The sequence below is a fragment of the Mesoplodon densirostris genome, chromosome 12, assembly GCF_025265405.1.
Source record: "Mesoplodon densirostris isolate mMesDen1 chromosome 12, mMesDen1 primary haplotype, whole genome shotgun sequence".
NCBI lineage: Eukaryota > Metazoa > Chordata > Mammalia > Artiodactyla > Ziphiidae > Mesoplodon > Mesoplodon densirostris.
In genome coordinates, this window is record NC_082672.1 from 90,276,066 (window position 1) to 90,299,610 (window position 23,545).

General features: G+C 41.0%; 1 protein-coding gene across 12 annotated transcripts in view; it reads right to left on the bottom strand.

Moving 5' to 3' along the window:
- The window catches only part of SNAP91 (synaptosome associated protein 91), a 157,231-nt gene extending 147,735 nt beyond the window's left edge, over positions 1-9,496 (bottom strand). For all 12 annotated transcript variants that reach the window (XM_060114391.1, XM_060114390.1, XM_060114381.1 and 9 more), the window contains exons 1-2: positions 9,284-9,496; positions 8,233-8,392 (exon numbers count right to left, since the gene is read on the bottom strand). In XM_060114391.1, coding sequence (XP_059970374.1) covers positions 8,233-8,362 — 130 coding nt within the window. In that variant the 5' untranslated portion in view covers positions 8,363-8,392; positions 9,284-9,496. The remainder of the gene's footprint in view (positions 1-8,232; positions 8,393-9,283) is intronic.
- Positions 9,497-23,545: the final 14,049 nt, after the last annotated feature.

The following is a 23,545-nucleotide window of genomic DNA, read 5'->3' on the forward strand; positions in this document are numbered from 1 at the left end:
GGGCAATACCTGGCACCTCACAAAGCTTCTAATATTTCATGCATGAATTAAGCCAAAGACACAGAATATCCAAAGTAAGCTAGAGCTGTGCTTATTTTCTTTGGAATCGTGAGTGTCTGTTTCAAGAAGCATGGCTGTGAAAGAAAAGCAAGGGATGACAGGTTGGTTGCTAGAAGAAGTCATAGAGTCCAAGGAGAGCTGTGTGTAGGAGGTTTTGTTTGTTTGTTTGTTTTCAATGGAGATACTCGAAAATTTCATAAGAGAGCTAGAGAGAGAGGTTAAAGATACGGATGACAGAATAACTGATGCAGAAAGGAGGAGACTTATATCTTAAAATAAAAGTGCTAACCCTAGGAGAATAATCAAATGATCAGGCCACAAAGCAAAACCACAGAAAGCAAAGATCTAGCTTCTCTCTCCTGGGTAGCCAGGAATGGCACATCACAAAATCTTTTAGAAGACACTAGACCCTTCTTAAAGATGCATAATAGAGAAACCTTATGTACACATGGGAGGGCAGGGAGGGGGGACAGGGGGATCCTCACACACTTGGGACAAATGAAGAGAGAGCAGGAAAACAGCTAGAGAAGGGCTGTGGGCTTCAGGGTACAATTCTCGCTCTGGTTTGTGCTTTCACCCAACTGCTCCAAGGAAGACACCATCATTTTGCACTTATAGGTCACCATGCAATTGACAATGAGTATGCCATTCAACTATTCTCCCCTTTGTGAGGAACAAAAGATAAACTTCCATGTCACGTAAACACCTAAGAAAAAACAGATAGTCAACATGTCCCTTACAAGCAAACAATATATTCCTCTGTAAAGAGAAAGGATTTTTACAAAGTGAAACTGAAGAATAAATATTTTTAATGGCAAGAAATGTGGCTTTTCAAATTATTTAAGTGCACTAAGATTATACTGAAGGTTCTCTCAGGAGTTGCTGGCTCAGGAGTTGAGTCACCTAAAATACAACTCAAGCATCCTCGGCCCTCAGGGAACAGGGTTATATGCCACTTCTGACCTTCTTTACCAAGTTACTGAAACCAAGATAAGCTCCAAAGAACACCCTATCCCAGTATCAATCAATTTGAAGAGAAGAGGTAAGATATTTCAAGGATATTTACTTGTGAAAAACTAAGGGAAAGATCCATGGCAACTAAGTGCACAGATTAAATTTCAAGTAAGACTTCAGGAGCCATTTGTTAAACATTAAAACTAATATGGCAATGTATGAAAAATCTAGATTTTAATCTAAAATGCATCAAGCTAATATTGCAATTAAGATATGAATTTACCTACTACGTCCATAGTTTTACATCTTTTTCCACGTGTACAATCTTTTAAATCACTAGAGTAACTTCTAAAAAAATTGATTTGAGTTACCAATTTTATACTGCTTCTAAGAAAGTACCCACTAACAACACTGATCTCAAATGGGAAAAAAAAAATCTAAAGTGACCCAAAGATATACCTAAGACTCCTTGTCACTCTTCTTTTCCTGATCCTGTCATAACCCCTAAACTTCACAAGATCTCTTTTCTCCCCTCCTGGGAAGCTGAACATCACCTGAGAATGTCACAGGACCACACAGATTGGACCCCTTCAGATTTAAGGTATAAAGGATACTCAGCTTGAATGTTTTTCAGAAGTCTATTTCCCTCATCTCTTCTTGACTACCTAAAAAATAACACAGACTGTTCTAAACCATCTCCACACGGGCTGAGGCTTCCGGTGAAATCAAGGTGGAGGAACAGAGTATGCCTCGGCATAGAAAATTAAAGGGTTTCTTTAGACAATAACAAATGGTTAAATGAGAACTGGAATCAAAGTAAAATATATTTACAGCAAGTTAGTACACTTCTCATATTGAGAGTTACCCTAGTGTTCAGTAAACTTTTATACACTGTTCCAACTTAATTTTACTCAATAAACTAAGCTTACATTTTTGATACTAGCATTACAGAAAGCTCTATAAGTTATCACAAAGATAGATATGGTATCAACTGAATCAGTGTGCAAATAGCACTTCTATAAATTGAAATATATTTTATATACTGTATCCTAAAGAAGCTTATGTAAAGCAAATAAATTTTTAGGTTTAAATTTTCATTCTATGTTTACTCACAAAATTTCTTATTAGCAGATATTTTATAAATAAAGTAAAAGCAGTAGGAATTTTGTGGTCATTTGCCAATATTTGTCTCTAATCAAAACATAGTCTTTTATCTCCCATTCCCTTTAACAGATGTTCTTATAAGAAATACAATCTTGGACTTCCCTGGTGGCACAGTGGTTAAGAATCTGCCTGCCAATGCAGGGGACACGGTTTCGAGCCCTGGTCTGGGAAGATCCCACATGCCGTGGAGCAACTAAGCCCGCGTGCCACAACTACTGAGCTTGCACGCCTAGAGCCGGCAAACCACAACTACTGAAGCCCACGTGCCACAACTACTGAAGCCCGGCATGCCTAGAGCCCGTGCTCCGCAACAGGACAAGCCACTGCAATGAGAAGCCCGTGCACCGCAACGAAGAGTAGCCCCCACTTGCTGCAACTAGAGAAAGCCCGCAAGCATCAACGAAGACCCAACACAGCCAAAAATAAATAAATAAATAAATGTATTTTTTAAAAAGTATCCAATAAAGATAGTCTGATTTTAAACAAAAGAAATACAATCTTATTTTTTCTTAATTTGGGAGGAAAGGAATCATTTATAAAATGCCAATATCTCTCAAACATAAGATTCAGAACTTGAATTACTTGCTTATTATGTAGGGTAAGCTCATTATTAAAAACTCACAAGAGGTTTAGAATGGAAAAAAGTAGGATTACTGATAAGCAATTTGGCTTTTCATAAGGTTTGGTTTGACGTTGACAGTAATGTCTAAGTTTGGAATTTTGACAATCTTAAATAGGGTATTTTAAAAGTATAGCATACACAGAAACTGTTCATAAGCGCAATTAACCAAAATGAATCTTATACAAGGGCTGTAAAACTTCCCAAATTCTCCCTGCAGGTATTACTCTGGGCCAACTCCATTTTGTTGTTCTTTAACCTTGATGCAGCACTTGGGAAAGCACTGGGTGCCCTACTGGATCTTGTTACTTTATTATTTGTCTTGGGCTATCCCTTAGGCCATCAATTACAAAACAGAAAAGGAAAAGCAATGGAAATGTAAAACAGTTTACATTTTTTTTTTTTTTTTTTTTTTGCGGTACGCGGGCCTCTCACTGTTGTGGCCTCTCCCATTGCGGAGCACAGGCTCCGGACGCGCAGGCTCAGCGGCCATGGCTCACGGGCCCAGCCGCTCTGCGGCATATGGGATCCTCCCAGACCGGGGCACGAACCCGTATCCCCTGCATCGGCAGGCGGACTCTCAACCACTGCGCCACCAGGGAGGCCCTCAGTTTACATTTTTTAATGTAACGCAATCAAGAAGGTAAATGCTTGACAAGTCTGGATGTTTCATGTGCTATCAAATAGGTACACAATGTTAAAGGGAAAGGAAGTGAGGATGTACAGATGGATCCAGAAAAACTAATGTTAAACTAACACTGGTTAGGTGTTTAATTTTCATGTGCAAAGGGCAATCTTATTATAGTACAGAATAAAAGCTTTACATAATCCAAAAGTACCTTAAAATATATAATCTTTATTTAAATTATTAAGGTTAATCATAGCCCTTAAATTTCATCTATAACTGCTGATTATGGTCAAGCTTTTCTGAATACATTTTTTTCCTTCAAGAAACATACTATGAGTGAAAAGAAGAACAAAATATATGAGAATATATGTCTAGAGTTTGCTTATCTCTCTACCTTCTTACTATATGTAATTCTGCCTCCAGATGTTAACAAATCATTCCTTCAAATGTATAAATCATATATCATAAGCATCATTTTATAAATTACCATGGTTAACAATAATTTTTGTGGCCTATCAACCCAAAGAGAGAAAAATCATCTTCTGAACCAGTACTTTAAATAATATTAAGTACATATTTCATAAAGATTCTGAGCCCATTCAATTAACCCAGTGTCTTTAAAAAAAGAAAATCACAGAGCCATAAACTCTATTCTTACAACCTTCTAATATGAACTCCAAACTACAAAGTTATATACAAATCAAACTAATTAAAACTTTTTTGGTTTCATTTGCACAGCAAAGGAAACCATAAACAAGATGAAAAGACAACCCTCAGAATGGGAGAAAATATTTGCAAACGAAGCAACTGACAAAGGATTAATCTCCAAAATATACAAGCAGCTCATGCAGCTCAAGATAAAAAAAACAAACAACCCAATCCAAAAATGGGCAGAAGACCTAAACAGACATTTCTCCAAAGAAGATATACAGATTGCCAACAATGAAAATGATGGTCAACACCACTAATCATTAGAGAAATGCAAATCAAAACCACAATGAGGTATCACCTCACACCAGTCAGAATGGCCATCATTAAAAAATCTACAAACAATAAATGCTGGAGAGGGTGTGGAGAAAAGGGAACTCTCTTGCACTCTTGGTGAGAATGTAAACTGATACAGTCACTATGGAGAACAGTATGGAGGTTCCTTAAAAAACTAATAATAGAACTACCATATGACCCAGCAATCCCACTACTGGGCATACACCCTGAGAAAACCATAATTCAAAAAGAGACTTGCACCACAATGTTCATTGCAGCACTGTTTACAATAGCCAGGACATGGAAGCAACCTAAGTGTTCATTGACAGATGAATGGATAAAGAAGACGTGGCACATATATATGATGGAATATGACTCAGCCATAAAAAGAAACAAAATTGAGTTATTTGTAGTGAGGTGGATGGACCTAGAGTCTGCCACACAGAGTGAAGTAAGTCAGAAAGAGGAAAACAAATACCATATGCTAACACATATATATGGAATCTAAAAAAAAAGGGTTCTGATGAACCTAGGGGCAGGACAGAAATAAAGACGCAGACGTAGAGAATGGACTTGAGGACACAGGGAGGGGGAAGGGTTAGTTGGGTTAAAGTGAGAAAGTAGCACTGACATACATACACGACCAAATCTAAAACAGACAGCTAGTGGGAAGCAGCACAGGGAGATCAGCTCGGTGCTTTGTGACCACCTAGAGGGGTGGGATAGGGAGGGTGGGAGGGAGAGGCAAGAGCGAGAAGAAATGGGGATATATGTATAGCTGATTCACTTTGTTATACAGCAGAAACTAACACACCATTGTAAAGTAATTATACTCCAACAAATGTGTGAAAAAAAAGACCTATATACCAGCTAAAAAACAGGAAGCTCTTCATTATGAATATTGAAAATAAACTTAAAAGAGAAATTAAACAAAACAAAACAAAACTTTTTTGGTTTCAAATCCCCAACTCTACATTTTGCACTCTTTTCCTCCTAACTAGTATTTAATATTTTCAAAACTAAATAAACTTAAGATTATTTCAGTGCCTGTGAAACTTAGTTATATGTTTGCATGTTTTAATAACTGGTGTAACTCACTTTTAAAACTGGTGTGTTATTGGAACACCTGTGAATAAATTACTAAGGTAGTCTACTGTTATTTAAAGGAACATTACAAAGAATTCTGTGCAAAGATCCCCTCTTGCAGTACATATACATACAACATTATTTATATGTTCAGACTTTCCATATCATGTTTTCTTAAAATAGGACATATCAGTAACTTGATACCTATCTTTCCAAATTCTACCCTAAGGTTGGCTTTAAGTGAAGATAATTTATGAAGACTTTTTTTTTTCTTTGTTTGTTTGTTTTTGCGGTACACGGGCCTCTCACTGTTGTGGCCTCTCCTGTTGCAGAGCACAGGCTCCGGACGCTCAGGCTCAGTGGCCATGGCTCACGGGCCCAGCCGCTCCGCGGCTTGTGGGATCTTCCCAGCCCAGGGCACCAACCCGTGTCCCCTGCATTGGCAGGCGGACTCTCAACCACTGCGCCACCAGGGAAGCCCGAAGATAATTTATTTTATGTCTTACTGGAAAAGTAAAATGTTAAAAAGAAAGACCAATACTCCTCAGTGCTTGGTTTTTGCTCATTTTTTAAAGGACAGAATTAACATTTTTGCACACATATCATAGAAATTACAATAAGTGTGTGGGGCTGTGATGCTCAATTTCACACAAAGCCATGCAAACAGGATGGGTATTTTGAAGATTAGACCATTCAGGCTCATTTGATTCCCTTTTTCCCCCCTGTCAATAGAGAATATTACTAAATAAACCACACATGGCAGTTAAGTGCAGGGGTTAAAAGGTATGAAAGTTAATTACCTTCCCCAAAACTTTTAAGTGATGATAAATTAATAATGTAAAGCTCAGTGCCCAGCATATAGTAACTGCTCAATAAATGTTTAGTTCTTATGATTGTCCATGTTCTTAACTCAATACCAGTTCCTACTTCCGCTGCTTTCCTTAAATAAGGAATCTTCCCCCTGTGTTCCACGTCTTCAGAATCACTTCACTCACTAACATATGCTGGAGATACTGAAAAACCTCCCACCTGGAAAATTTATAAAAGACTTTTCAAGATCTAAAGATTAAGGTGACTATCTAGATATGGAAAAGTCAGTCTTCATCTGAATCACATTTAATGAAATGCTCAAACCTGTAAGTGTTCTCTGAAATGTATCAATATATTGATCAATCATTCTCAAATCATTGAGCAAATCCATAACCGATAGCTTTTTTATTATGAGGATTTGCTACACCTACACCTACCTTTAAAACATGAATCATCCTTCCAGAGTTGGGGAAACTGATCAAAGATGGCTAAATGATTCAGCACGCTGCAGCAAAACGAGCTGGTCATGAATTTATAATTTCCACTTCCAGGTCCCTGGCCACCTCTCTCACCCTGTACTGCATGTATAACACACGATACCATAATCAACACATTTTGTTGAAAATTCCCTCAGGAAAAGAGTAATGGTGTTTCCCCCTCAGGCAAGGTTCTAGTAGCAAAATTATTCAACTTTATGAGATAACAGGTTCGCAAGGCTGGAGAACCCTTACAATATCCAGCTGTAAGCTGCATCAAGCTTTGCTTAAACAGGTAACAGGACCAGAGTCAATTCTCAGCTGCACAAGGCAGACACTGGGGAAGGACTCAAGCATAAGAAAACCAGAAAATGGGCAAAGGAAGCCAGATGGGAAATGGATATGGCTAGACTTGTCTGTGTCTTTCATGCCAGCACTGACCTTTACCAATGAACACCATAGCAGGACAGATCCTAAGCAGGTCCCAAAAGACTGAACAGCAACTACAGAATATATTCTGATGTAGCCTTACTTATAAGGAGCCTCACTACTCAAAGCAGGTGAAAGCCTTTTTCTAAGTGTCCCCATTTGCCCTTAAATAACTAAACATTTACTATGTTAATCAAATGAAATATTCACTTCAGAAATATATAGATTCCAAATTAGATTAAAGCCTTTTCCCATAAAAAAAATACTTTAAAAAAATTATAAGTTGAATGTTTTCATCTAAAATTGCACCATCTCTAAGGCTGGGAAAGCACATCCATTTTGTGTCCACTGCATGGTCATTCTGCCCAGCAGTTCCTGAGAATGGGACAAAGAAGTGTGCCGGGATGGGTAAAATGAAATCTCCATTATCTATGATGTGCTATTTCCTCATTCAAGAGCTTGAATTTATTTCAGTTTGGTGTGGTGACATACAACACACACTCAAGCACCAAATCTCAGCAGTAGCACCGAAAAAGATGACACTTTTAAAACTACCCAAAATGTATTTAGGAAACAACTAGGGTGATAAATTTGACCTTCCATGAATCCATTTTTGGGGGTTACTGTTGTTACGACTGTGTAACCCCTGATTTCCTCTAACGTGGACTGGAAAAGGCGGGTGGAGAAAGGGGGGGAAATGAGGTGAAAAGCGCCTAACCCTGAATTTACAACACGGTATCTTAAATTATTAATCTATCTATCTATCTATATATATATAATCTTTTTTTTTTTTTTCCTCCAGCAAAACCTTGGAGGTCAACAGGAGAAAAAAATGGCTCAAAGACAAGGTTTCAGGGCCGACCCAAGGCGACACCTCTACGGTGGGAGATTTCGAGGTCAGGGGCAGCCCCATTGGTAGGTCGGAAGGCTGCAGCATTATCGACCGAGAGCCCAGGCCGCGCTGCCCGTATCCACGGCGCCTCGGCCGTGCGCATGTCCCACTTATATAAAGAGATGCTTACAGTCCAGGTGCTTCTTCTTGGGGCCCATCACTTCATGAGTGGTGGCTTTGCACACCGCTCTGGCTACAGCGGAGCCTGTCACGCTGTACTGAGCGGCGGCGATCCGATCCGTGAGCGTTTGGCCCGACATCTTCTCCGGCCGCGTCTACCGCCTTCTCTTCTGCGGGAAAAAGGGGGAGATGGTCCTGCTTTAAGCCGCAGACCCGACCCTCCGAGCATCCAGGCCTTGCCTCCTCCAGCCGCAGGGTGGCTCTCTTCTCCGTCCCCGCCCTGGTACCACCTTCCCGGAGCCAGCACCGCGCTAAGCCCCACTCGAACGACGCGGTCTAGGAGATCTTGAGCGAGACTAGCGCGAGTCCGGTGCCAGCATCGCGACAATGTCCCCGACCGACCCCCCCCCACTCCCCTCCCCCCGGACGCTGCCCGCCTCACCCTTCCGCGCGCCGCCCCCCCCCCCCCCCCCCGTCCATCAGCACTTCCCCTGCAAGCTATCTCGGGTGCCAGACCAGCTCCCGCGTGCGTCGGGGTTATGCCCTGGGCGCCGCGCCCGCCGTGTGCCCACCTCTCGCCTCCCAGCCGCTGCGTCTCCTCCTAGCAGCCCGCAGGCTTCGGAAAATGGATCGTATACCCAAGCCCTGACCGCCTCCCTCCTCCTCTTCGCGCTGCTGCAGCAACCGGTTCGTCCTCCCTCGGTCGCGGCAGAGATTATCCTAGTGTTGCGCCATATTACGCGCCCGCCTCCCCTTCCTTCCTCGCCGCGGTCTCCAAAGCCCCGCCGAAGCCCTCCGCCCGGACCACCTCCCTTCGCCCCCAAATCGCCGCCGCAGGGGCCGCCCCAGGGCTCCGCGGAGGCGCCGGAGTCTCGCAGCGCCTCGCCCTTCCTGACAGCGGAGCAGAGACGGGCTGACAGCCCAGCCCCCCGCCCGCCCTTCAGCGCGCCGCGGAGCTGTCACCCGGCCGCTGCCCTTCTCCGCGCCCTAGGATTATCCTCTCCGGATCCCCGAGCGGCCCAAGCACGGGGAGGGGGCCGAGCGTGGGCGGCGGTACTCACCGCGCCCCAGGAGCGGCGCCGCCAGCCGCAGGATGAGCGGAGCCCGGGCCGCCGAGGGAAGTAGCGTCGGGTGGGTGTGAGCGGCTGCGAGCGGACCCGGTGTCCGCTGCGCGCCGCCTCCGGCCCTGGCCCGGCCCCCGCCCTCAGCTCCGCGGTCCCTGCGCCCGCCGCCCGTGGCCCCAGGAGCCAGCTGCACCCGCCCGCCGCCGTGTCTCTCCAGCCCTCCGCGCTGCGTCTCCATCCCCGCCCCCACCTCAGCTGTGGCTGCTCCGACGAGTCAGGTGACGGCGGCGGACAAACCCGGGCGAGCTCTCCACGCAGCGCCTCGCGGCCCCCTCCCAGCTACTCACACACGCCGCCCCCCGGGACCGCGAGACTACTGGCAAGGGGGCGCCGCGCGCGAGCATCCCCAGCAGGCGCGAGGAGAGGAGGCGGGGAGGCGAGGAGGGCGACACTCACCCAGCCAGCCACCCTCCGCCAGGCGCCCAGCTGCCTCTCGGCTCTCGGGACCCGCACCCAGCACGCACTGCGTGCGCGCGCACCACGCACACCTGCCGGCCGACTGCGGGATGCGCCGGGGGCGCCGGGGGCGTTGGCGCAGATGGGCAAGTGGGCTCCTGGAGTTCAGCGCTGTGAAGGCCGCGACTGGGTCGTCGTCCCGCGCTGCCTGGCAAAGCCCAGCCAGCTCTCCCCTACCTCTGACTCGCCCGCCCGTCAAAGGCAGCAGAGGCCCTGATGGGCAGGGCGATTTAAAATGTCAGATTCTGCTGGCCAACCGCGCCCGTTACCTGTGCGTCCTCAACTCCTTGGAGCTCCTCTACTTGTCTCTGGTTTAGCTGGGGTCTGGGGTGGGCAGTTAATTCTAGCCACTTTGGTCTGAAACGCATACTGAAGTCTACCACAAGGATGAGAAATTGACAAAACCATCAATCGAGTCCCAGATCATAAGGACAGTAATCATTTAGGTGTGCAAGGAAAACTCTTTGTACCCCTAAGTAATTTTTGCCGATTAAATAGTGTTTGAATGTCTTAAGTGTATTTGAATTGTATACATGGATTTCTAAACAGGGATTTGGCTATGCTAAACGTTTCACGTGTTGACATTTTCAAAGACTGTTATTTACCTTAACCTAAAAAAATCTTTTAAATTCTCACGGTACAATCAAGATCAGAACTTCATTTGTGAATTTTCTTGCCATGTTTCCTGGCTACAGGTGGCCTCTATTAGGCCTGGAGGCTTTAAAATGTCTACCTATATATATCAAGGTTTTGTTGTGTATTCTCTTACACCTGGTACAGTGTTGAGTATGAATCGTGATTTTGTTACTGTTGGGACTGATTCTAGCATTAATTGCAAGCTTGACAATTAAAGAAAGGCAGCCCAAGACTATCTTTGTCAGGATTCAAATGCTAGTCTTACCATATCTAGCAATACCACACCTAGATATTTAAACAAAAGAAATATATAAAAACACACTTCCATTCAAAACCTTGTCCTCCCATTTTGTAAAAGATTTATATAGTGGCTCCGAACTGGAAGAGTGTTATTCTAGCGGTAAATGGATAAACAAAATGGAATATTACTAAGCAATAACAAGGAAGGAACTAACAACATAGATGAATCTCAAATGTATTATGCTACATCAAAGAAGCCCCACCTCAAATGCTACTTATAGCTGTGATTCTCTTTATATAACATTCTAAAAAAGGCAAAACTATAGAAACAAAGCATGTCAGCTGCCAGGGATGGGGGAAGAGATTGACTGCAAAGCGGCAGAAGGAAACTTTTCTGGAGTGATGGAAAAGTTGGATATCATGATTGTGATGATAGTTACACAACTGCATGTATTTCTCAAAACATATCAAATTGTACACTTAAAACTGGTGAATTTATTGTATGTAAATTAAACCTCAATAAATCTGATAAAAAGAGCTGGAGTGGCAATATTATCAGACAGAACAGACTACACAATAAGGAATATTAGGAGTGTTAAAGAGGCACATTTCGTAGAGATAAAAATTCCCCAAGCATATGTAAGAATCCTACCTATATATATATTGAGGAGAAGAGTTTCAAAATGGGCTGAAGCAAAAACGAATAGCATTGAAAGGAGAAATAGGCAAATCCACAATTATACTTGAGGATTTCAACACTCTTCTACTGATAGCACAGGTGGACAGAAAGATTACAGATGACTTGAAATAACCATATCAATCAATTTGACCTAATTGACAATTATAAAGGACTCCACCCAACGACAGTGGAATACATTCTTTTCAAGTGCGCATGGAATAGTTATCATGATAGACCACACTCTGGACCATAAAGCTAGTTTCATAAATTTAAAAGGATTACTATTATACAAACTGCATTCTCTTACTACTGTGGAATTTAACTAAAATTTAATAACAAATAGATATCTGGAAATCCCTACATGTTTGGTAATTAACACATTCCAAACAACCCATGGGTCTAACTTCCCCGTAAGAAATTTAGAAATTACTTTGAATTAAATATAATTAAAATGCTACATATCAAAACTTGTGGGATGCAGGTAAAGAAGAAATTAGAGGGAAATTTATAGCATTAAGATACCTTAAAGAATGAAAAACACCTAAGAAACGAGAAAAAGAAGAAATGAAACTAAGCATGAGCAGAAAGAAAGAAATAATAAAGATAAAAGTAAACATCAATGAAAGTGAATAAAGGCAAATAATAGAGAAATTCAATGAAACCATAATCTGTTTATTTGAAATGATCAATAAAACAGATAAGATCCCTAGCCAGAAAGGAAAAAGAGAGATAACACAAATTTTCAATGATAATAATGAAAGAGAGGATAGGTCTTATGGATGCTAAAAGGATAAGAGATTGTTATGAACATTATGCCAATAAATTATACAATTGTCACGAAATAAGGAAATAGTGTAGAATACTGGTTCTCCCATAGTCCAAAAGTGATGTTGGGTCATATACATTGTTATTAGTTGAGAGATTGTGAGCAAGTAACATGATTCCAATAATGGTTAAAATAATACAATCTGTGAGTGATACACTTTTCAAAAATAAATTGGAGTGGATTCATTGTAATCCTATAATAGTGTGATATTGCATACAGTAAATTATGTACACATGGCATGGGAAGTATGGAAAGCCATAGTCTGTCTTCAGTATGCTAATCGTGTCTCTGTTACTATACATGGGAGAGTATCCCACACATGAACATCCTTCTGTCATGGGTGGTAGCAGAAAAATGTTTGAAAATCTCCCTACAATGGAAGTATCATATGCAAATTAGTGAATCATGTCAAGGGTAAAACCAACTTTTGAAATGTAATTGGTTGTTTTGGAAGAAAATCTTCCTAAGCTTTGAAAATAGTAGCATATTTCCAGTGGCAAAGATTAAGAAATGCCATGTTCTTATCTCCAGAAAAACTTAGAAATTTCAACCATGAAAGTTGAAGGAAAGAAAATTGACTAAAAGAAGTACATTGAGAGAAAGAAAAAGGATTCCTTGTCAATATATTCCCTGTGAAGGCCCAAGGACATAATAAATAATATTCAACAAATCTGAAGCAAGAATAAGTACTGACATTCAATATTTTTTAAAATGGAAAGGTTTTTTGATCTCTCTCAGTGGTCAGAAAAGAAGTTAAATACATAGATATCCAAAACATGTTTTTTAAAAATACATTGCACTTATTGTTTTCTGAACCAATCTACATATATGTCACCATATACATTCTTTTTTGTATCTCTGATTTAATACATATTTTCTTCTGAGTATCAGATTTAATAAAGAAAAAACAAACCAACAATAATTACATGTAGATCAACAATTTACACCAACATGTGAGGGCAAATGTCTTTAAGACACAAGAGTAAGATACAGTGAGTACAAGAAACAGAACTAAAGCTAAGGACAATCTGATTGCCTCAGGCAACGACCTGAGGTGGAAGTGGAATTTGCATTTTTCTCTAAAAACTTAATGTGTTCTTCAGGTAAAACTGTAGAGAGATTTTATTCCAGGGATGCTTTTCTGACAAAGCAGAAAAAAACACATGAGGTGCAAATATAACTATATTGGAATATATCCCCCTCCACATACAAAATGTGACATGTCTGTCCAAACTCAAAAGCAACCGACAACAAAAAGCAAATTTTGATATCCTGAATGTACTTAATTTACAAAGACGAAAAGATTGCTTCTCTTTTAAATGATTTTTAAAATTAATTAATTAATTAATCTTTGGCTGCATTGGGATTTCATTGTGGTGCGTGGGCTTCTCATTGCAGTGGCTTCTCTTGTTGTGGAGCACGCTCTCTAGGTGCACAGGCTTCAGTAGTTGTGGCACGTGGGCTCAGTAGTTGTGGCTCGCAGGCTCTAGAGTGCAGGCTCAGTAGTTGTGGCGCATGGCCTTAGTTGCTCCATGGCATGTGGGACCTTCCCAGACCAGGGCTCGAACCCATGTCCCCTGCATTGGCAGGCAGATTCTTAACAACTGTGCTGCCAGGGAAGTCTCACTTCTCTTTTATAAGATGGCAAATGAAAGAGACCATGAAACTGATGAGCATTCTAACATAGCAAGAAAACAGTAGGTTGCATGAAATATCAGTAAGATTGAGATTCAAGCAACTACATCATCCCAGGAAATATAACATTTCATCCATGAAACCATTCAACTTATTTAAGAATGGAAGTAAATGAAGAGACAGTATATTCCAAGACAGGACAAACATATTTATTAAGTTGGTTCTGCTTCATAATCAGTCTAGGAATGAATTCCATGACAATAAGCATCTTTGAAGGAATATGTACATTTTAATGCATGATAACAATTAGAATAATTTAAATATGGTGTTTTCATTTTGCTTCCCTGTTTTAAATCTCATGTGGCTGTTCCGGTTACTTACTGTTGTACAACAATCTTTGGCTTAAAAAAGCAATTTCTTATTCTCTTTCACAGTTCTGTAAATTAACAAGGCTCTGCTGGGTAGTTCTCCTTTGAAGTCTTTCATGTGGTTGCAATCAGATGACAGCCAGGGCTGTGGTCATCGGAAGTCCCCGCTGGGTTGTCCAAGATGGCTTATTCACTCTCATGCCTGGCACTTGACACTGGCCGCTCACTGAGAGCTCATCTGAGGTTTCTACCAGAGCACCAACACAAGTTATCTTTATGTGGCTTGGGCTCCTCATGGGAACGTGGTCCAGGGTAGTCACATTTCTTGCATGCTGGCTGGCTTCCAAGAGGGAACATCCCAAGGTGAGTTCTCCAAGAAACCTAGGTGGAAGCTATAAGTTTTCTTGTGATCTGACTCCAAGGTCATGCAGCATCAGTTCTCTTATATTCTATTGATCAAAAGCAAGCGACACAGACAGCCCAGATTCAAGGGGAAGAGACTGTTACTGGAAGGTTCATTTGGGGACCAACTACCACAGTGACACACAGAAGTAAACCCTTGTGAAGGACCTATAGAGAGAAACCTATACTCTCAAAGTATGAGGTTAAGTGATTCACTTAGGTCTCATGGAGAAGTGCCCCCAAAATTAGCAAAAAACTGCTTGAGCATAAATTAAAATAACACAGTGCACCATTTCTTCTGGTTGGAATAGTCTCTCTCACATACTAGGTAAACTCCTACTCATCCTTCAAGACCCCAGATCGAGTTGCACATGATCTGCAAATCTTTCCCAAATCCTCTGTTAGTCTCTTATTTTTACAATTAAGGACATTTAAGACTTGAGAGTTTAAGTGACTTTCCCTCTATCACAGTGAGATAATGGCATAACAAATCCTAAACCCCACACGTCCAACTTCCAATCCAGTGTTCTTTCCACTGTACTCATTTCTTCTGATAAAGATATGATAGTATTACAGTAGACTCTCATGTCAGAATATTAATTAGCTTTTTAGTCAGCAAAGTCCTTTTTAGAAATTTATGGGCTGGGAAGTGTAGCAGCTAATATCTTAGGTTATAGTATTGGTTTGAATCCCTTGCATTGGCCCTTATTTGCTGTATGACTGGGCAAATTCTGTAGTCTTTAAGGCTTAGTTTCCTCATCTGTTAAATAGGCATGATCATAACATCCACCTCAACAACTTGTTATTACCACCAAATGAGACAATGGCATACAAAGCCCATAGCACAGTGTATGATGCACATTAAAAGCCCAATAAATGTGAGTAATAGTACTCAGAATTATTCATGGAGTAATGGATTCTGAGTAATAGTACTCAGAATAGTTCATGGAGTAATGGATTCTGAGTAATAGTACTCATAATTGTTCGTGGAGTAATGGATTCTGAGTAATAGTACTCAGAATTGTTCATGGAGTAATGGAATTGTTCATGGATTAATATATGGTCATGTTACATTATATTTTTATTATTTTATTTTATTAATTTGGAACTAAAATTCAAATTTATACAGTTCCCTGATAAATACATTATTCAACTAGTATCATTTCTAAAGTGAGAAAATAAACTAAGAATTTACCTAGTTCCTGAGACATGAAACCAGATTATTTCAAATATCATCATAGGTTGAACTGAGCTTCTATTATTCTCAGTAAACTAGAGAAGAAAACACTTACATATACAGTCTTTGCACAGTAATGCTCTTCTGAACAGCTATTTTTTTCTATTTTTTTCCAATCTAAAGAGATGATTTCAAGGGAATTCTTGGAGGTGAGAAGATTTTTCTTTGAAAAAGGAGAGGATTAAGCAGAAAAGTTTGTCTGGAGATGGAAGTTCCCTAAATAAACTTCTAACTTAAAAGGATGTGAGGGCTGAGCCAGTGGGCCTCACCTCCCACTGTGTATTTCTTTAAGTTTTCTTCTCGTTATTTTACCTCCTGTATTTTCAGTTGTTGTTTGTATTTGTCTACAGTTTATATTGAGTTGCTTAGAGCGAGTGACTCAGGCCGTCTTTGATATTGGGTATTATAGAAGGCTGTGCATTTGTCTTTGTCCAGATGCAGGAACACAGCAGTGCACTAGGAAAAGACCCAAGGTTCTGACCCTCCCTCAAATTGTGTAACTGGAACATGTGCACATTGCCGGTCAGTTTCAAAAGTTCTCCTGCAAAAGTAATTACAGAGATCAGCTATAATTATAATTGTATAATTATCAACTATAACTATATCAGTCATCCACTTCTGTTTCTCCAGTAAAGAGAACATTAAAGAGAAATGGAAAGTTTAGGCTATTTGATGTTCAGTATAACCAGATGAGAATGACTGCTGTGTTACTGTTTAAACTAATTTTGGCTGGAACAAGTAAGGCCTTACTCTTTCTAGCACATAATGCATTTAACAATATTGAATTTTGTTTCTACTTGCCTCAGGTGCTTTCCTTTGTCCAGGGGCTTATGCTTCAGGCATGTGGATGTCATTACATAGGACAGAGGACTGTCATGCGAGGTTTAGAAAATTAGAAGTCTCTACATTTATAGTTTATTCAAATACTAATGTTAGTTTCACGTTAGAAAGTTCCCAAATTAAACTCCAAATACAAGTATAATGAAACAAAATATATAATTTCCTTTTTAAAAAAATGTTAGTTTGGAGAACCAACTTCTCAATGGAGGATCACATTTTCACTTTGAAGGAGGAAGACAGGTAAAAAAAATAATGCCAGAGTGCCAGCTCTTTGGATATATGTATGTATAATGGATTCACTTTGCTGTATACCCGAAACTAACACAACATTGTAAATCAACTGTACTCCAATAAAAATTAATAAAAAAAAGAATGAGTTGATTGTTGTGCTTCCCCAAATTTATGGCCATTATTGACTTGATCAGTGTATGTCTTAACCTTAAATTTTTGTCCTATTCAACTTAAAACTGGATTAATTCTATTATTGTGAATGATTTTAGATGCATTCATAAGAACCAAACTTGAAATTCTCTGGCATCATCATTCATCACTCATGGACTTGGAGGCTTGTTATGTCTCTGTTTCAGATGCTTCTAGATGGGTGTCACCAGAGATGTGCATTTGATTTAATGACACCTGAGTCAGTGTCAGTGGTGCATCTTTTAAATCTACTAGGTGTGGAGAGACAGCCAATTTGTTTCCATTGTTACTGACTTTATTCTACAGCCCCTGTCAAGTTCACTCAGGATGTTGCCGATAAGGAAGAGTGAACATTGACATACAAGAAAACCCTAAAGCCTCCATTTCATGGGCATAGGCAATAAAATAGGAATCAAATAAATAAGTCAATAAACTTAGTATTTATGTAGCTTTGTTACCTAGGGACATCAAAATATTTCTCATTAGTCAGCAACAAAATTTTGCAGATATACATTTCTTTCAGGTAACACATACTATTGCTTGGTCTTTGAAGTTTTGTTGGGGGCTTTATCCCTTAGCCTGGTGCTGTCCAGTGAGGGACCTTATTTGGCAGCTGTGTGGTTTATTGCTGGTTCCTGTCCTTTGTATTTGGAGATACTATTTATTTATTTGTTTGTTTGTTTGTTTGTTTTTGTGGTATGCGGGCCTCTCACTGCTGTGGCCTCTCCTGTTGAGGAGCACAGGCTCCAGATGCACAGGCTCAGCGGCCACGGCTCATGGGCCCAGCCTCTCCGCGGCCTGTGGGATCTTCCCGGACCGGGGCATGAACCCGTGTCCCCTGCATCGGCAGGCGGACTCTCAACCACTGCACCACCAGGGAAGCCCCTGGAGATATTATTGATTGTCATTACCAATCAGTCCTTATTAGGGAGCCATAGCCCTTTCTGAACTATGTATATAAATATTGTTGATGAATTTCCAACTGTAGTCATGGTTTGTGTGGCTGTTTCTGTTTGAGACCTGCCTCAGATACACAATCTCTTGCTTATAAACACTTAATGGTGATTATATTCACTTAAGTACATCATCTTTCACGGGCTATAATCCCCTCATAGCCCACAGCCTTGCCACTTACTAGACATAATAAGCCCTTAAAACACATCTGGTGCTTTCTCTAGTTGCAGTTGTCTGAGCTTCAGCTGGCAGTGGTGGAGGCATTTCCAAGTCCTCATCCTCATCTGCTTCATTTCATACAGCTGCATGTAGCAGAATCATTTAATGTCAGGGGTCTGTCCACAGTCAAGGACCTCATTGCTGCAGAGTCTCTGTTGCCCCTTTGTTCTCCCTAGTGACCATGTCAAAGGCTGGATGACATTTATGATAGGTTTAAGTGTTACTGTCATCTGGAAAGTTAGACCCATACCTCTGGAGCTTGATAACTCACCGATTCTAAATTTTGCCAGCTTCATCTTGGCCTCCTTGATTCAGGAAACCAAAGTATCTGTCTTCAAACACTGCCCTGTGACCTCTGACTCCAAAGAGTAGATGAAAGGTCTTAATTGTGGTAGGGATACCTCGCAGAGGCTTGACTGAGATCAGGTCAGTAGAGATGTGCTCATTCCATGGCCAGGAAATTCCTTCCTACATGGAAACTTCAAGAATAGCAAATAGCAGAATCATTTGAGAAATAAAATAACACAACCCACCTTCATAATCTTGAGGGATATCTTGGGTTAGTGGAATGAGTGATTTTCTTACATGTGTGAAAGAATATTCTGGCACAAGCTATGTCCATTTTTATTAACTATGAGCAAGTTTATGTAGAATAGATTGCTTTAATTGTTATTGAAAGCATATATTTGGGTGCTTTATTCAGGCTGATCTAGGTACAGAAGGATGAAAAAAAAGGATATGAATCTCAGCTCATCTCTAGTGTTTGAGGTGCAGGTGTCTACAACCAAATTGCACATATTAGGGGAACATTCAACATGCCAGAAAATGCTCAGTGTTCATTAACCTTGGTGAGCCTAGGACCAAGCAGGCAATACCTAGTTATCCAGTCAAGTGTATTATGGGGAAGCAGAACCCAGTTAGCAGGTCAAGGGCAGGGGCGGGAGTGCTAGAAAGAGAAATTCTAGAGCAGGGATTAAAAGTCATTCTTTAATACTACCCACTGATTCAGATTTGGAATCACACTCATTCTGCAAGGATGAGTAAAAGAACCCCATTTCCAAAAATGGGTGCAGAGGCAAGAAACCAAGCTCAGTGAGAACTTTGCCGTGTTTTAGTCTTATTATCTTGCACTATAGTTTCATGTGAGAGCTGTCTTCAAGTGGTTTGGAAAGTAGACAATAATATGCAATCAAATTTCTTTATAGTGCTAGACATATAAATGAAGTAATGTAATTATTTTTGGTGTTTATATTTGGTTTAACATATCTATATATGTTTACTGCAAAGAAGATTTCCAATTATAATCTCATTGTCTTCCTTTTGGCCAAAATAACTTTTAAAACTGGAGCTAACTGAATGTGTTTTTTAAAATGAAAGTTAAATATATCTTCCTCTATTTACCTAAGCCTTCTCATTTTTTTTTTTTTTTTTTTTTTTTGTGGTACGCGGGCCTCTCACTGCTGTGGCCTCTCCCATCGCGGAGCACAGGCTCTGGACATGCAGGCTCAGCGGCCATGGCTCACGGGCCCAGCCACTCCACGGCACGTGGGATCTTCCTGGACCGGGGCACGAACCCGTGTCCCCTGCATCAGCAGGCGGACTCTCAACCACTGCGCCACCAGGGAAGCCCCCCCTTTTTTTTTTTACAAATAATTTCCTGACTATACAATTGTCCCATTTTACCTCTTAAAATCTGTCCCTCCTCAATGCAGATAAATATTTGATGAGCGAGCTAATAAATGAATGGACCAATATCTACCATGGTGCCAAAAATGTAATAGATGTTCATTAAATGAGTTTAATAAATGAATGAATGGGAAATCATGGGTAGTAATGGCACTGACAGTGGAAATGATTTTTCCTGGAAAATTTTGTTGGTGAAATAAGCTTGGAAACTCTTCAGATCCCTCTGATTATATGAGGTCAGGTACACAGGGAAATTAAAGGGAGAATTCCCAGCCCTTTTTGCAACTCAACTGGCTTTTCTCCGAGGAATTCTAGACATTGTCACAAGCTATAATTTGCCAACTGCACATTAGTCCTTAAAACACCTTCAAGTAAGGCTACAATCGTGTTTCAAAAGTAGGTTTAAAGGGTTAATCACTCCTGTGTTGTGAAAATACTATAATTTAGTCAGCACAGCAGAATATTTTGATTGTTATATGTAGCAACATTGTAAAATAGCTAAGCTGTCACAGTGACTCATGATTTCTGACCATGTTTCATAATCTTTTCTTCCTAAAATTTGCTCAGTGTTTTGATATTTGATCAACTAAAAACATTTTCCCATACACTTGAGTAAGGAGATGATGCATTTCTGCTGCAGCAGCAATTTTCAAGAATCAAATCACCATCCATGCTTTGCCTAGTTAGGAAACAGTTATTTTAAACAAAGTATATTGAAGTATAAACACTGGTAGATATGCCATCTTACAATATAGCTTTAAATAATAATGTGATATACCATTAACTCAACAAATATCTGTTGAGAATCCATGTGGCAGGCACTTTCTAGGAAAAAAAAATCCTTGCCCCAGTGGAGCTTACATTCTAGAAGAGAAGACAGAAAATAAACTAATAAATAAGTAAATTATCAAAATGTTAGAAAGGGACAAGTGCAATGGAAAAAGAGAAGAGCAAGTGGTATCTGGAGGCTAATGTGGGAAGATGGGGCTGTAATCTTAGAAAGGGTGGTAAAAGGTGGCGGGTTCATGGAGGAGGGACATATAAGTAAAGACTTGAGGAAGATGGGACTTCCCTGGCTGTCCAGTGGTTAGGACTCCGTGCTTCCAATGCAGGGGGTGCAAGTTTGATCCCTGGTGGGGGAACTAAGATCCAGTGTGGCATGGCCAAAAAATAAAAATAAAAAGAATTGAAGATGAATGAGCCACTATGGTGTCCAACACATTAATTCCTCTTGTAAATTTCCTTTTGAGCAGCCCTCATATGTCTGTATGAGGGTGATGTCATTCCCCTGCCTAAAACTTCAATCATTTCCTAGTGCCTTTAGTGTAATGTGCCATCTCCTTAATTTGCTCTACGACAACCTCTGTGATCTCATTCCTGTCTCAACTCCAGCCCCCTGCCCCTTTCTGTTGCTTACTATGCCCCAGCCATGCTGGATTTATTTCAGTTCTCTCTCGAATACCAGTGGCTTTCCTACAAGCATTTCTCTCTGCCTGTAACCATTCCCTGGACTGGACTTTTACCTGACCCACTTTCCAGCCAGCTGATGCCCCTCACCCTCCAAACTGTCCCCCGTTCTTAGATTTTCATTGCACATCATATTTGCCTTCCCAGTTCTTATTGCAACAATAAGTAAATAATTGTTTGTCTAATTATTTAATTTCTATTTTTCCTGATAGACCTTAAGCCATATGATAGGGATGTTGTCTGATGTCTGCCTTGTTCATTCCTGTATCCCTAGTGCCTGGCATGTGGTAGATAGTCAATATTTGTTGAGTGACTAAAGCAAGCTTGGAATGAGGTAGGATTCCTATTGTTGGGCTAGGGAGAAAGAGTGTACCCAGATTACACAGTGGGCAAATACTAATGAAAAGTATTCTTTCCCTGAATGAACTAAATATACTATTAAACCAAATGGTCGAGACTGAAAGACCATTAAGGTCTATAGGCAACCCTTTTAGGGTCTGTTCTTCTCATGGATCTGCATATAACTGGCAACGAGTCTTCTTCGATAATGATTATAGACTAGAAAGTGTCACCATCAGTGCTCCTCTCCAAACATTTCACTCTCCCCCAGCCCCTGGGTTACAGGCATGGGGTAGGGATGCACTTCCCTGCCCTTCTGAAGTTGGATGTGGCCATGGGACCTTCTCTGGCTCGTGAACTGAGTAGCTATAGGATGTGTCACTTCTGGCAGGAAACTTTAAGAGTCACTGCACACTTGGCCACTTTTTTCCTTCTGTTTGCCACAGCACCAGACAGTGCTTCAGGTGGCAGCTAGTCTGTGAGAAGGTCCCTGCACTGGGGTAACATGGCACTCCCAGTTGACCCACGATGGATATATAGCCTAGAGGAGTAATTCACCTTTACTGTATTTAAGTCGCTAAAACCTTGGGTGATTTGTTTTTACAATATCATCTAACTTATCCTGACTGACACAGAAATAGGTTTTGAGGCTCAGTTGTACAAAGAAATTTTCAAGCAACAATAGTGACATGGAAAACTGACCTCACCATCCCTCCTCCCAAGCTGGTATCTCTATAAGACCACGGACCCAAAGGAAACCAGATGTCCAAAGCAGAGCAGCTGACTCCATTTGGATGCCTTCCCTTCCCGTGTTCCCCACAGGCCGTCCGCCGGTTTCCTAATGCTTCCTGAATACTTCCCCTTCTTCCCACCGCTCCCTGCCTGTCTGGCTCTGTCTTATCTCAGGTCATCGCCATTTCTCTCCTGGATAGCCTCTTAACTCATTTCCCTGTTTCCACCGTCACTGCTCTCGAATCTGTCTTCTACATGGTTACCAAAGTGATTTTTCTAGAAAAGCGTTCTGATCAGACCCTTCCATGTCAAACTCTCTAAAGAAGTCTCATGAACTTCAGGATTAAGTCCTGAAGCAGGACTTAAGCAAATCCTCAGCAGGATGTATACAAGCAGGACACCTGAGAGCCTCAGCCCCTGCCCCGGTGCCTTCACAAGCTGAGCTGCATACTCAACCTCCATATTCCTATAATGCCTTACACACATTTCTGCATTAGTGCGTTTTTCAGTACGTTGCCTTCCACCGCAACCGCTTGTGGACTCTGTGGCAACAGAACATTGTGTGACAAGGATTGTAGCGCCTCTCCAGGGTGGCCCCGCCTCAGCCCTTGCAAGTCCTTATTCAGAGCTGAGCTAGTGAATAGAAGAGAGCGTACACCATGCTTGTCATGGAAAAACTCAGGTGTACATTTCTGCTAAGTTATTTTCTTTTTTCCTTAATAAGATAAAAGACATTTTTTATGTGTATTGAACACATTCGGTCTTGAATGATGTGTATGTTTCCTATATGTGAACCTGGAGTCCATGTTCCTAGTCTTTTTATTATTGGATGTTGTCTTCTTCTTAGGAGTTATTTCTATGGGAGCCTGAAAAAAATAAAGCTATAAGTACAGACTATTCTGTTCAATGTAGCTCCATTATATTTAATTCCTATTGGGTTAAAAAAGAAGAAGAAAATGAACCAGTGTCCACCAACACTGTCACAGGGTCAGAAACCGAACCCCTCAAGCCATGCTCAGAAGAACCAAACTTCATGTGGTCTAACTGCAAGTAAAATAATTTA